At 39.4% G+C, this 13,910-nt stretch overlaps 2 protein-coding genes and 1 long non-coding RNA gene across 3 annotated transcripts in view; 1 reads left to right on the top strand and 2 right to left on the bottom strand.

The window, feature by feature from the left end:
- Positions 1-2,564, bottom strand: part of LOC125720299 (uncharacterized) — a 29,483-nt gene extending 26,919 nt beyond the window's left edge. The window contains exon 1 of the mRNA XM_048995517.1: positions 2,415-2,564. The gene's annotated coding sequence lies outside the window, so the exon portion shown is untranslated. The remainder of the gene's footprint in view (positions 1-2,414) is intronic.
- Positions 2,565-4,304: 1,740 nt separating this feature from the next.
- On the top strand, positions 4,305-4,952 carry LOC125720304 (uncharacterized). Its single transcript, XR_007385412.1, has 3 exons — positions 4,305-4,443; positions 4,525-4,597; positions 4,691-4,952. It is a non-coding gene; the product is annotated as an uncharacterized LOC125720304 (long non-coding RNA).
- A 402-nt stretch (positions 4,953-5,354) lies between these two features.
- On the bottom strand, positions 5,355-7,918 carry LOC125720302 (apoptosis-associated speck-like protein containing a CARD). The gene is made up of 3 exons (XM_048995520.1): positions 7,485-7,918; positions 6,402-6,482; positions 5,355-6,292 (listed from the first exon to the last, which is right to left on the bottom strand). The coding sequence occupies exons 1-3, from the start codon at positions 7,732-7,734 to the stop codon at positions 6,030-6,032; spliced, it is 594 nt and encodes a 197-aa protein (XP_048851477.1). The 5' UTR covers positions 7,735-7,918; the 3' UTR covers positions 5,355-6,029.
- Between the last annotated feature and the right edge of the window lie 5,992 nt (positions 7,919-13,910).

Raw genomic sequence — 13,910 nt, 5'->3', positions numbered from 1 at the left:
AAAAGGTGGGACGGTATGGGAAATGCCAAATAAACAAACAAACCAATAAATAAATAAATTTGCAGTAATTCTGAAACTGACTTTTACTTCATCATTCATACTTCAGACAGTATGAACCCAAGATACTTCATGTTTCGTCTGATCAGCTTCATTTCATTTGTTAATATACACCCAATTCCCGCAACACATTCCAAAAAGAGGTTTAATAAGTTTGCCCCATACAGTCCCTTGTAAATTTCTGTGCATCTTCATGTTTCATGTGCATCTCCTAGATAAAAACAATATCAGGCTGCTTATGCTTAAAATACATTAATATTTGTTTGATACACTAATACATTAATATTTGTTTCCTCTTGATCGGGATTCCCTCGTCCATTAATGGTACGTGACTGTATTTTTGCACACGCTTCACTTAAAGGTCTTAAGTAAAACAATACCGGCTCTATTAGAGTAACAGGAGAGCCTGTGTATCATACTGATAAAAACTTTTGTATCCTTAATATTTTCCATTTTCAAACCATTTCAAAAGACCGACCTGGTCGTAAACGTGCACCCAGAATACGAAGTAAGACCACAAAAGGCCCTCAAACACTTCTTGTAGAAAAAAGGTTTGCGTAAAAGAAAAAAACAATAGACAAACTAAACCTTATTTATAGTGGATATAAAAGTGTACAAACCCCTGCTAGAATTCCAGGCTTTTATGCAAAAAAGAGAGAGACCACAGTAAATCATTTCAAAACGTTTCCCACTTTTAATGTGACCCATATCCTGTACAATTTCATTGAAAAATAAAAAAATTCGTTAGGGGGGAAATATAAAAAGCACATTTTTGTTTGATTACAGCATTCATGACCATGACTAGTGACATGGTATATCGCAACAGCAATAAAGGGTTTTCATCATCACTCTTTTGGGGTACACACCCGCAATCAATTAATGTGACTCATTAACCCCAAACAAAGGTCAGCTGTCCTAGTAGGGTGGTTTAAATACACCAGTACAGGTTAATCGTTACAATACAAAGCTGTATTTGATGTAAAAGGTATGGGATAATTATGCACAATTGCATTACAGAGTAAATTAATACCAATGTATTAAAATGCTAGAGATGACGCTACCATATAGGATTATAAGTTCCCTATCTGAACAAAACTTTGGAATGGTGTTGCTATGTACAATATTTTGCTCAATGACTGGGCGTCCAGGAATGTTATCCATATATCTCCAAAACTAGGCAACTCCCATCAGAACGACCTAGACGTATGAATAGCACTAAAGCAGTTTTGGGGTGAACTGCCCCTTTAACATTAATAAACGCTACATATCACATTACATTAATAAATGGTAGTTAATATGCACCTATTCGATAACAGAGCCCATATTAGCCCTTAGAAGCAACGTCCAGCTTAACAATTAAGGCTGTTAAGACTCTGAGACACACGCATTTCCACCAGCTCATACGCCACACCTTGTATTTCTCATGCCGGGAAATAACAGGTAACGCCCACCGAAATGTCCAGTTATACAGAATTAATGGACACCTATCAGCCAATCATAAAATAGCATTTGCTGTTTCTAGGTAGTATCCGCAATATGTCATGCATCATCCCACTGCGGGCACGTAATTAACCACCGACCAGCCAATCAGAAAAGAGCATTTTAGGTTTCCGGATAGAATCCAAAATAAATCACGTGTAATCTCCCTGCGAGCACGTTATAACACGGAAGTGCACACACGTAGTGTAGAGAAAGTGAACAATATTGTATTGATATTAATATTCTAAGCAATATCAAATGAATGCGGAAGGCAGGCAAGTGTCACGTATTGACCATGAGACACACGCTGCGTCCCTACAGATCTCAATCCAAACTTTTGATGAAACTTAAGAGCCCCGTATTAAGTTTAGTGTGCCCAGACTTTGTTTTCAAAAGTATGCAAAAATTAAGATGTACGCAAGAATGGCTAAATCTACCTTTATAATCATGAGGGCTTAACATGAGAAAATAGACAAGAGAAGAGAATAGCAAACAACGGTGACCAATGTTTAGTTATACCACATATATACGCCTTTAGTTAAACATTAATCATTCACAAAATCTCAATAATACATTTAGTAGCATGTAGTTAATGATTTACAAATTTTTAAGACATCTATAAGTATATAGTTAAGGGTTAAGTATGAATCCCTCAGCAAAATCCACACTACTGTTGTTTCTACCCTGGTCAAAAATTCCAGGTTTCGCACTGATGTCCACAGTTTCGTTTATTTTCCTCTCCCTCACAATCATGGAGCACCGTGAAAAAAAGAATAAACAAATAAAATAGTTTCGCTAGTACATATGACATCCATTTCAGACACCTATTTACACAAGTGGTTAACAAGAGTTAACAAAGTTAACCTGCATAAATTTACCGTGTACGCCTTGGAAAACCAGCAGTAGATCGGTATGACGACCGGCAGTGGTACAGTTCTCTCGTCTCTCCCACTGAACTGCACAACTTTTTTCGATTAACAAGTTCCGGTCCATATGACTCATGGAGGAGGTAGCTACTCACCACTATTTTAAGGTAAACATTTTCCTCAAACAATAAATTTATATAAAAAAATACTTTCAACTTATCTTGTAGTGCTTACTATAAGAATACCCAAACAAAATAAGGAAAAGGAAACAAACAGAAATTAATGTTACAGTCCCACATGCTGGCATCCTTTGTTGTCATGGCAACCCATACAACCGCATTTCAGCGTCAGCTACAACTGTTCATGCCCATAGTTCTGACCATATGACTAAAATTTGTGCGAAAACCAAACTGCTGTAGCACTTGCATGCCCGGACCTAAGACGGAGGACACCGAGGTCAAGTCCTGAATATTTTTCCTGCAACTCCAATAACCACAATTAAATATGGGTGAAACATTCTAACTCATACATAGGGCCAGAGCAGCTACTCAAGCTCTGCTTTGCAGAGGTGTGAGGCAATCATGCTGGCCGCTGTGCCATATTCTTCCAAGTCTAGTTTTATAATCCCTAAATGAGGCTACAAAATGACGCTGTGATTCACGCAATACAGTCGTTTTGACCTGGAGGACCTGAAACACAAAGAAATGGGAGATACTCTATATGGACGTCGATACGGCATCAGCATGGAGTTGGTCCCCCCTTTGCAGCTATAACAGCTACTGTAAGTCCCTCGGGCTGAGGGTGTCTGGCAAATGCAATGCAGTAGATGCTCTTCTGGGAGGGCTTTCCACAAGATTTTGGAGTGTGTCTGTGTAAACACGCAGTAACAACCGCAATCACTGAGAAAACAGGGCGAGGACAGGCGCACATATAGACGGATAATAAGGGCTAGCAAACGGCAGACAAAAGGTAAGAGACAATGAGGAACAGATGAGGTTGTCACACCCAGCTCGTCCGATCCTCGTGTGTGCCATGCCCCCTGACTATCCACGTGTGCTTTCCTGATCTTGCCCAGCTGTGTCCTATTATTTTCGCCCAGTCTTGTCTATTTCAGTCCGTGTCTTACCTCAGTTCCCTGTCAGTCATTGAAGTTGTACTCCTGTTACCATGTTCCCTCGTCGTCTCCCCAATAAATCCCCAGTTTTCCCTGTCCTTTGCCTGCCTGCGTCGTCCTTCCCTACCTCCAGCCTGCCTACCTGCCTGTCTTCACCCGCGGAGCACAACAGAGGTTAAGTAACAGATACAGAGAGGTTCAAACAGCAAGGGAAACTAAAACTCAGAAACCAAACACATGACAAACAGGGAACAAAGCAATGAATGGTACAAAACTACACCAAATAATAACTAACATAGGTTATACAAGAAATAAAACATTAATTCTAATATGGGTGACACTGGCCAGCCTCAAGCTCGTGACCATAAAGGGGAGTGTGAATGGCAGCTGCCCACTCATATTATTAGGCCACACAGCAGCGTGGTGAGCAGGGGGACACACTGGGAGCCAAAGACACTGAGATGACCGGCGACATCTGCTGGCTAATAGGGGAACTGACATAACAAGAGGGGCAGGTCAGGCAGGTAATATTCTCCTCGCATCCACCAAACCCAGACTCATCCAACAGACTGCCAGATAGAGAAGCGTGATTTGTTAAGCCACAGAACACATTTCCATTTCTCCAGTGCCGTTTCATTTTTCAACTGCCGTTCACTAGACGAAACCACCAGGGGGCGCCTGGAGCCTATTCTAGGCAACATCAGGCACAAGCCATGGGTAGAGTAATGGATAGAATGCCAGTTAATCACAAGGCACATACTTGTACTGGCCACACACAGAGTCACAAATTATGGACAATTTATAGACTCCGGTAATCGTAACTTCCCACAATACAAAGATGTTATCTGTAGATATGCCTAAAATGCTTTTAATGTGATTGTTACCATCTGCTGAGATAGATTGATGCTGAATTGCTGGACACTGCAGGTATCAGAGCTGGGCTCTGGCCTCCCCTAAGGACACACAGATGGGAGACAGACAGTCCGAACCTGATGTGTTTCTTTACAGGGCCCAACCTTAAAGTCCTGAGCACAATGTCTGTGGGATTCGATCACATCTCTCTGGACGAGATAAAGAGGAGGTCTGTGGAGCCGCTGCTTCGTATCCCAGCCTGCGTCAGTGAAGTTTCGGGTTAGATGCCGGAAGGTTTCACTTAATGCTCATATCCCTGCAGGGGAATCCGTCTGGGTCACACGCCGGATGTCCTGACTGATGCGGTGGCAGAACTCACCATAGCCCTGCTGCTGACCACCTCCCGGCGTCTTATAGAGGCGACCCATGAGGCCAAAACGTGGGTGACACTGCCTGTACTCCTTCCCTGCCCTTTCTTAAGTAACACAACCGGTAATCCCAGTAAGGACGGCGTGTTGTCATACTGGGCCCGTGTTTCTAGTTGTATTGATGATCCCAGGCTGGATCTCAAAGTCATTCATTGGGCAAGATGAGTTGGAACCTCAGCTTATTGTAGCAAAGCTGTTATTTTGACACTGAATAAACCTGAACTTGCTTACCTGGCCATTTGCATTAACAACATTTGCCTAAAAAATGACAATAAAAAATAAATAATACTGTAATAAATGTTTTCCTATTGTGCTTTAATGATCCATAATAAAATACAGCACTATTCGGAAAGTATCCAAACTATTTAGTACAGTAATTGAAGGCACCTTACACTATGGCAGGGCAGAGTAGGCTAAAGTAAAGTGATTATATGGTAAAATTCGATCATGATGTAGCCAAAGATATGGGCAATTTGACAACACTATCAGGACACATGAAAAGCACTTTGATGAAACCGCGATGACAGATAGAGGGCAGTAAAATCCACCAGGCATTCATCGAATACGTGAATTTCTTTATTCAGAAACAGAAAGGATCAGTTGAGAAAGAGGTGGTCCAAACAGTTTTACTCTATAAACACAAATTTAGCGTAGTATTATTAACAGTAATTTGCATACTGAGTGTAGCTCACTTTCACAATGAAATCCCAAATTAGAGGGTGGAATTCTGTTCTGATTTTTTTTACATGCCGTTTGGGTCTTCAGTTACAGATAAATCTCATTTTGGGGTCTGAAAGTTTCAATGCAGTTACATACGCATCTCTGCTGTACATTGTATGTGTAACAGACCTCCATAATAACCAATATCTATCTATAATGTCACACTTTATTTGTTGAGCCGACACAGATTAACCCATATAGACGGTATCAAATTAAGATTGATGCATTAATCACTTAAGACTTTCCTTTTGTAAACAATGTTTCAATGTTGATGCCAGTATTTTCCCAGCAGAATTTCACCTGAAGGAGATTTTACCACATTTTATGGGCCAACTTTTTCAGTACAGAAAGCTGGCATTTAGGTTAAGTAATTTGGCAAATTAAAGGAATTAACAGTCTCAGTGACTGTTATAATACACAGATTAAGGCACAGTGTGTCAAAAATAAGATGCTTATAAGCAGTACAAGAAAGCCTGGTTTAAGACAAGGTTACCTTGCACATATACACCCGCTTCACTGTCCTTTCAGATCCTCCATTAGATATTTCTGTTGATTCTCTAATATCTTGCAGAGCTCGTCTTTGGCTCGGTTGCCACCAGGCATGATGACTTTGAGCATCAGGCTCCTCATTTGGTCACAGGAGTTTCTCTCATTATAGATGCTGGAGTACATTTCATGCTTTATGAATCCGCTCTGAAAAAGTTGGTCTAAAATCGGTGCCACCGGGCTGACCCTGTTGATCAGGTCGCTCATTTTCCTGTCAACAAAATGTTGCTCTAGTATGGAAAAAGACAGAACCTGGAAATTAATAACGTCACCAGTGTTATAAAGTATTCAAGTATTATATGTTTTTAAAAGTACAATTAAGTAAAATTAAGAACTTACCATTTACTATGTTCCTTGAAGTCCCGCCCTTCCCTCGCGTATCTCCTGAACTGTCTTTCCCTACTTTAGATACTTCGGTACCTAAAACACAATAATGTCGCTTTAATCCAATGCCAAATAGGTTTCCTTACAGACCAAGACAGCTAATCAGAGACATCAACACTTGATGCAGCTTGAGGTCCAGTATTAGGCCACTTAAAAAAAATGGTTTTCGTCCCCTCCCGACCCGCCGAAATGCCTCCGACCCGATTTATTTTTTATTTCGTTAAAATCGCATGGAAAATGCCCAAGAATGACGAAATTTGAATTTCCCGCGCATTCCACATCGACGATTGATCCACATTGTGTGATCCTAGTCGTTGGAAAGTCCAAACAGTCAATCAAAATTTGTAATATATATATATATATATATATATATATATATATATATATATATATAAATCCCGCCCGCCCTACCTACCCTCTCCAAAAAAAAGGACGAGAACCAGTTTTTTTTTAAGTGGCCTTAGAGATGTCATTTTAATATTCCACTTTCTAGGCAGAGTTTTATTACCACGCGCTCCTTACACTTATAATGCATTTTCAGTTTCTTATTTACATATTTGCATTTTTTTATTTGCATTTTTAAATTTTACTCCATTATTCTTTTTCTAGTTTTACTCACAAATCTTGAATTAATTGTGTTGCTTCATTGCTGTATTCTGTTTTTCACGAAAGTGAAATTAAGACACTTGTGTTTATTAAATACACTTAGTTGATGTAAATAATGTATAGACTTCGCGCTAAAATAATGGTAATAAATGTTGCCGTGCCGGGGGAGAGGAGCTGGAGACCCCCACGGAGTATTTTTGCCTTAGAACTGTCTCTGCACTTACACCTGCACGTCATCCGCAGCCTGCTTATACCTGCGTATATAACCTGCACTCTAAACTATAACAGCGTTCGATATTAGACAAATACGACGTTTTCCTTAAACATATTAATAACCACGTCTTACAATGATTGATTTTTTTTCTTTAAGTGGTCTTACTTTAAAACTCGGTTAATCTTTTCACACACTTCTCTTCCATTTACAGTCATTACCTTCCTCCTCCAGCGCCTCTGCATCTTCGTTCAGGCCAATGGCTCTCAGCACGTCCGCAGTCCGGCTCACGGCTGCAGCTTTGGTAAATACACTGACTATTTTTTGTGCGACGTCTATTTTATTCGCATTCTCAATTTGCCCATACCTGATTTTTTTCGTTTCGCACAATTTCCGCTTAAATCGCGTGAAATCGTCTGCGCTGAGATTATCTAGAGCCTCGACAACGCAGTCAAGAACTGTCCTCTCCATCGTGGGCTACGACCGATGCAGATGTATGGAAAGTGGGAGACTCAGTGCTTCCCGCAAAGAAAGATAGGAAAGGAAACGCCCCTACATCATCAGAGTCATCACAACCGCATAAATATGCTAATCAGCTATAGAAACAAAACATACAGGTTAGTCTGCAGCGTATGAAAGTATTATATTGGGAGGGGGTGTCACATCTTAATCTTTTAAATACAACGGTCTATTTATTGGGGATGAATAAATTGCCAAAATATATACTGGAGCTACATGTCCTGCCCCCCCCCCCCCCAACAGATCCTGCATGTTCCCCTTGATGTTATTTTAATCACTAGCTTTTTCATGGCGCCTCCATTATCACCCACCTATGCAGAAAAATTGCCGGACTGGTACTGGACACGCTATTTATTGTTGATCTACTGACACTGTTGAGTCTATGTCACCGTTCCCTGCTGCTGCAAAATTACATTATACCGTCAGTCACAGTAATATATTTTTAAGTCCACTGGCAACATCAGTGTTGTATTACTTGATTTTCAAGACCATTTTCCCACATCTTAGTCTTGTCTGGAACATTTGATCCAATCTGGTTTGTCAGCTTGTTGTTCTGTATCGTTGCATAATGTTGATGTTACATGGAATTTCAGTTTCGCTTCACGCTGTGCAATGGCAGTGAAGAGGCATGACTGTACTTGTCTCGGAATTGAAAACATATGCACTGGGTCTTGAACTGGGCTTTGCTTGTTTTTCAATCTGACTGGTCCAAAACGGTACTGAGCGTATAAAACTGAAGCGGGAAAAGATTGGCCACCTGACAAGCATATTAGGGGATATTGAAATAAAAAATTCAGTTTTGCTGTATTGAAAAATAAAATGTTCCCAACTTGGATCTGTCTCCTCCTGTTTTCTCATTTACTAGTTTTAAAATGACATTTTTAAAGTAGTGCTGCATTTCTAAATGGGATAAAATAAAATGTGGAAATTGAGCATGTTTGAATAAAGTGCTTATCTTAAACCATAAAACCCTAATACAATTGTGTTTATGCCTTATATTTTAGTGTTCATAGATTTAGATATTGGTTTCGATAATTCCACACCAGTAATAAAACCAAAGTCTATAGTTTTAATATAAATAGAAACGAACTTATCACTTCGATCACTGTTAGACTCGGATATGGGCGGTTATATTATTTCGAAACATATTATAAAACGTGACATGTTTTTCTCATATTAGGTTTATATTTGTCGGAGTAACAACGCAAACGGAATGACGGGCCGTTTCAGGCGAAAACTGCGCATTTTACTTTTCATTTCAAATAAGCTGCGGGGTTCCCAATCTTCGGCCAGCTGGCTGGAGTGAGATTTTCAGTTCGAGTTATCTGCGCACAAATGTAACAATTCTTACCTTGTAAATAGTCTGCTTTTGTATTTAACCTTGTAAATACAATTTTCACGTAGCTAGTTTTAGGTTTATAATGGAATAATATACATTTGCCGTAAGATTTCCTGCGTGAGTCTGAAAGCGCTTCATGCCAGATGCTTGAGTTTGTCAATCCTGAAAACGTATTTTTTTTGTTTTACCCGAGTTGATTTATATAACAAATAACATTACTTCATACAGTTGTGTATAAAGCGGAAACTTCAACCAACATGAACTGACCTGAAAGAGAGGAAGTTTGGCTATATACACTCATAGAATTGTAGGGTAGGTAATTATTTTGATGTTGAAAATGCTAAAATAGAATGGCGCCACTTCCTGCTACTGATAATCGTTGAGAAGTATGTTTTCAATGTTTGGATTTTTTTTTCTTGACAATGGGCATAAATCCCTCATACCAATATTGGTCTTTTTCTTTGAACATATTTGAGAATTTCAGGTGAAACATTTAACAGCGAACAATAGCAAATAAAAATATTACTAATACTTGTTTTTATATTTTTATTTTAATATTCAGAGAGAGCAGACCTGATGGCATTATAGCCTATGCACTTTTTCTCTGAAGTGATTTTATGTTTACAGTACTCAGTTTCCGGGTAAATAAACACATGTTTGTGTTTCAAATAAGAGTGAAATCTGTGTATTTGTGTCCTGCACAGTCAGACCTTAACACCATCCCTTAACATTGGTTTCATTTCATCTTGTTGAACATGATGAATTTCAGAATTCGAAGGAAATCTTTAAACATTATACTTTGCACTTTTAATTTTAGTCGACTAAATCAACTGTAGTTTTAATCGACTGTAATCTTGATATTTAGTCGAATAAAACGAGACTAATACTAAAATAATTTAGATGACGAAATTATGACTGAAATTAAATTACATTTTAGTCAAAAGACTATGACTAAAACTAAATAAAAATTTGCTGTCAGAATTAACACTGTACACAACAAGTATCTGCACACAAAGTTCCCCTGGGTTCATTTAAGTAACCATGAAGAACAGGTACTTAAATTCAGTATGAGTATATTTAAAGTTTCTGAAAATTTTCATGTTTACTTTTTTCGAAAATAATAATGCAAACATTTCCCCCCTAAACATAAGTCAGTTTTTCCCATAAAAAAAAAACAAATACACCCCCAATATTCTTTTGCAGCTGCTAGAAAAAAAATTACACCTTAAAGTCAACTTAAAAATGTGGCGGAACAAAAAACGTACATCTGCGTCAGCTGCATCGTCTGTTTAAAACAAATCAACGTAAAAAACCGAAAAGTGCAGCTGATGGCTTGTCTGTATTTTTCTTCCACTGGAAACGACTCGGTTATGAAGAAAATATTTGACACTCAGCCAATCTCTGGCTTTAAGAGCTTCTGGTTCTTTCTTCAGACATTTATCGCGCTCTTTCCCGGGTACTTGTCCGGATTATAAAATCGATGTTATCAGATGAGTCTCAACAGCTTGAATTCTATTCTGACAGCACCTATTCTTTGCCTGTTTTGTCTGGGCGGCATTTTTCCTACACAAAGAATAAAGCGGTTTAATGCTATAGATTTTAATGCGTCGTCTAAGACATTAGGTTAGAATTCATTACGGATGAAGGAAAATAAGCAAGATTCGCTCCGTACATATATAGACAGTGAGGAGTGTGTGCACTTTTTAAATGGATTTTTTTAACCCTATTGTGACCTTCCAGGTAACAAGCATTAAGTAAACAAACAGATGCATAAATATAAAAACATTTCAAGAAAATAAACATGCAGGTTACTGGTTAATCTCTGCCCAAAGAACATTCCATGGAAACCTATACTCAGTTAACAATATAGCATCACAGATCTGTCAACTTTGCAGGTTTAACCATCTTTGTTCAAATCTCTGCTCCTTCAAATTTTCATGAATAACACGCAGCCCTTTTAAGACAATTCCATAGTTATAATGGCCTGGGTCCTGAAGGGAAATTCCGCCGTTTCTTTATTTACTCAAAAAGAGTGATTCCGAATGTAAACCCCTCAATGTGCATGACACTTTTTTTATTTTATTATTAATGTTTCATTTAGATAAATTGCTATTCCTATTTTTGGATGCATTGTCACATTAAGGATAGATCGATAAATGTCGTGCACGTGATTTATTTAAAATTCTGACTTTATTAAATCCTACACTGCAAAATCTTACAATTTTACAATGATAACCATTAAATATCCAGCTGTATGGTAGAATAACACTTTGTTTTTAGAGCATGTGTGCAAGAGTGAGTCATATCCAGGGCTGCTGATATTATCGTGCATTTTGACCCCTATACCGCAAATGACGTACGAATTAATATGTACAGATTAAAATGCACGACAATTTCTTGTCATATCAGCGCAAAATACGTACGCATTTGCCTGTTACAGCAATCGATTGCTGCACGTATCGCTTTCAAAGGTGCATGCGTACTTGCGTAGCAGTTATATGCGGCTCTGGTCATATCATTTGGGTCAGTATTTATTTGTTCTTCCTTGTTAAAGTGCCATCAACACTTTGGTTACTTTTAGTTGGTTCCCAAACCAAATGTATTATAAAAATGGACAATAACAACAAAATATTAAAGTAAAAGTGCAAGAATTATAGAATGCTAAAGATGCAATATTAAATCACTTGGAAAAAGAAAAAAATAAACATCTGGATGATTTTTTGTAACAGAATTAAAACAAAAATAAAGTGTCGATGTGACAATGGTTTCCGAAAACTGATGGTACTCGTGAGCAGCGCGACACGTCGGGATGTGCAAGTCATCTAATTTTTTAAGTAAATGTGTGCGTGAGCTTTGCAAACGCTGCAGTGTGTGATGATACGCCGCCATATATCAGGATCAGAATCGGGTCCATTGGCCAAGTGTGTGTCTGGCGCACACAAGGAATTTGTTTCCGGCAGTTAGTGTCTCTCCGGTACATTACAATACAATAGAACAAAACAGAACAGATTAAATACAATACAAAAGATATCTTATTTACAGACAGAACAATGTACATAAAGTGGATGTCTTACATTCAATTCAGTGGTGTGTTATGAGCGGAGCAGGGTGTAGCAGTCAGAGAAACAGGTGAGGGTTGATGTTGCAGGTCAGGTGTTTGTAAGGGTGACAGCTATTGAAAATCGGTGCCTTTTCCTCCACTGTAATCTGCAGCCTTGGACATATGGGTTTTAGCGCTAAACCCAGACATTTCCTGTGCTGTAAACCCATTTTTGAAAAACCACCAGGACGCCCGGACAGGGGTCCGAAAAGAGAATGTTTCTGGGGGAACCATAGACATAATGTCACTTTCGAGTATACAGGATACCGCGGTATAATGTTTAGACAGTATCAAAAATTAAAGATTCTGGTACCTCCGACCCTCCTTATATAGCAGCTCACCATAACTATCACAGCAACAAACACAACAGTCATTCTTCCTCTACTCTTTCCCCATTGACCGCTTGTCTGCGACCGCTTGTCGTGGGAAAGTACATTTAATAACTGAAATAAATCAAATCATAAAGAAAACTGCCCATGCTGTAAATATTCCCTGTACAAGTGTCGTGTTGATTTATTGATATCGAGGGACTTAAGCTGGCGGGGTACTAACTTTCGCCGGTTTGCCAGCAGCTGGACATGCGGTCACATGGATTGAGGTTGGCTTAGGGGCGGATCCAGTTCTGTGTTTTTATGCACTGGTCGGAGGGGCCTGCCAACCAGTACTACATTTTACTCATTTATTTTGTGTGGGGGAAAGAGGCGGGGGAAGCTTCCGTAAAGGGGGCGTGTGAGGCTGCAGTAGCTAATGTCGCCCGTCTGTAACTGAGTGCGTGGTTTGATACTAATCTGCAAGGTTTGGGAGTTGTGGTATATTTGCATGTGTATGTCAGATTGCCGTGATGTGCTCTTTGTATTCACTTGCTGTGTAGCGCGATCACTCCCATGGTAATTTGGGGGTGTTAAATATGTGAGGGGTGTACCCAGTGGGAGGGGTGTGCCTGTAGGGCATGTCCTCCCCCTCCGTTGCGGCGGTTAACGTTCTGCTTCCCCCGTATATTAAACGATGTTGTTTTGTGTGTTAATAAAAGTTCTGCTTGTCCTGTTTGTATTGCCTGAGGCTCGGGAGAAGTTAATTAGTGGGTGGGATCGCGAGTACGTGACACAACCCCCTTTTTGCCCAATACCTGGCTGATTGCCCGATTTCACTTTGAATGTATCATGTAAATAGATCGACCTGTAATTATTATATAATACACATTGGACCCACTTTAGTATATTTTGTTACATATCTTATACGCACGCACACACACGTATGTATATATGTACAGTGCCTATAGAAAGTCATCACTCCCTTTTGAAATAGTTACTTTGTCATACATACAGCCTGAAATCAAACCAACCCTTGCTGTAATTACAGCCGTCAATCTCATTACTTATGTATTTACTAGCTTTGCACACCTAGATTGAGGAATAAACATAGAGTCAAATTCCGCGGTGAACACCAATGGACTGCTGTCTTTAAATCCATCCACAGATTTTCTTTTGGATTTAAGTCAGGGCTCTGACTTGGCCACTCAAGGACATTCACCCTCCTGTCCTTTAGCCACTGCATTGTTTTTGGCGGTAGGCTTGGGATCGTTGTGATTTTGGAAGGTGACATCCTCAGCTGTCTGGCAGAGGGACGCATCTGAACCAGTTAGGATGGTACACGCTAAGGGCTGATCGCTTTACCAAAGCGGACAATTCA

Source organism: Brienomyrus brachyistius, chromosome 25, assembly GCF_023856365.1.
Source record: "Brienomyrus brachyistius isolate T26 chromosome 25, BBRACH_0.4, whole genome shotgun sequence".
Taxonomy (NCBI): domain Eukaryota; kingdom Metazoa; phylum Chordata; class Actinopteri; order Osteoglossiformes; family Mormyridae; genus Brienomyrus; species Brienomyrus brachyistius.
This window is presented reverse-complemented; position numbering and strand designations above follow the sequence as displayed.

Coding starts and splice junctions, on each gene's coding strand:
- LOC125720302 (XM_048995520.1), bottom strand. CDS start 7,734: ATGGAGAGGACAGTTCTTGACTGCGTTGTCGAGGCTCTAGATAATCTC. Junction 6,483..7,484: donor AGAGGCGCTGGAGGAGGAAG/GTAATGACTGTA, acceptor ATTGTGTTTTAG/GTACCGAAGTATCTAAAGTA. Junction 6,293..6,401: donor TTCAAGGAACATAGTAAATG/GTAAGTTCTTAA, acceptor TTTCCATACTAG/AGCAACATTTTGTTGACAGG.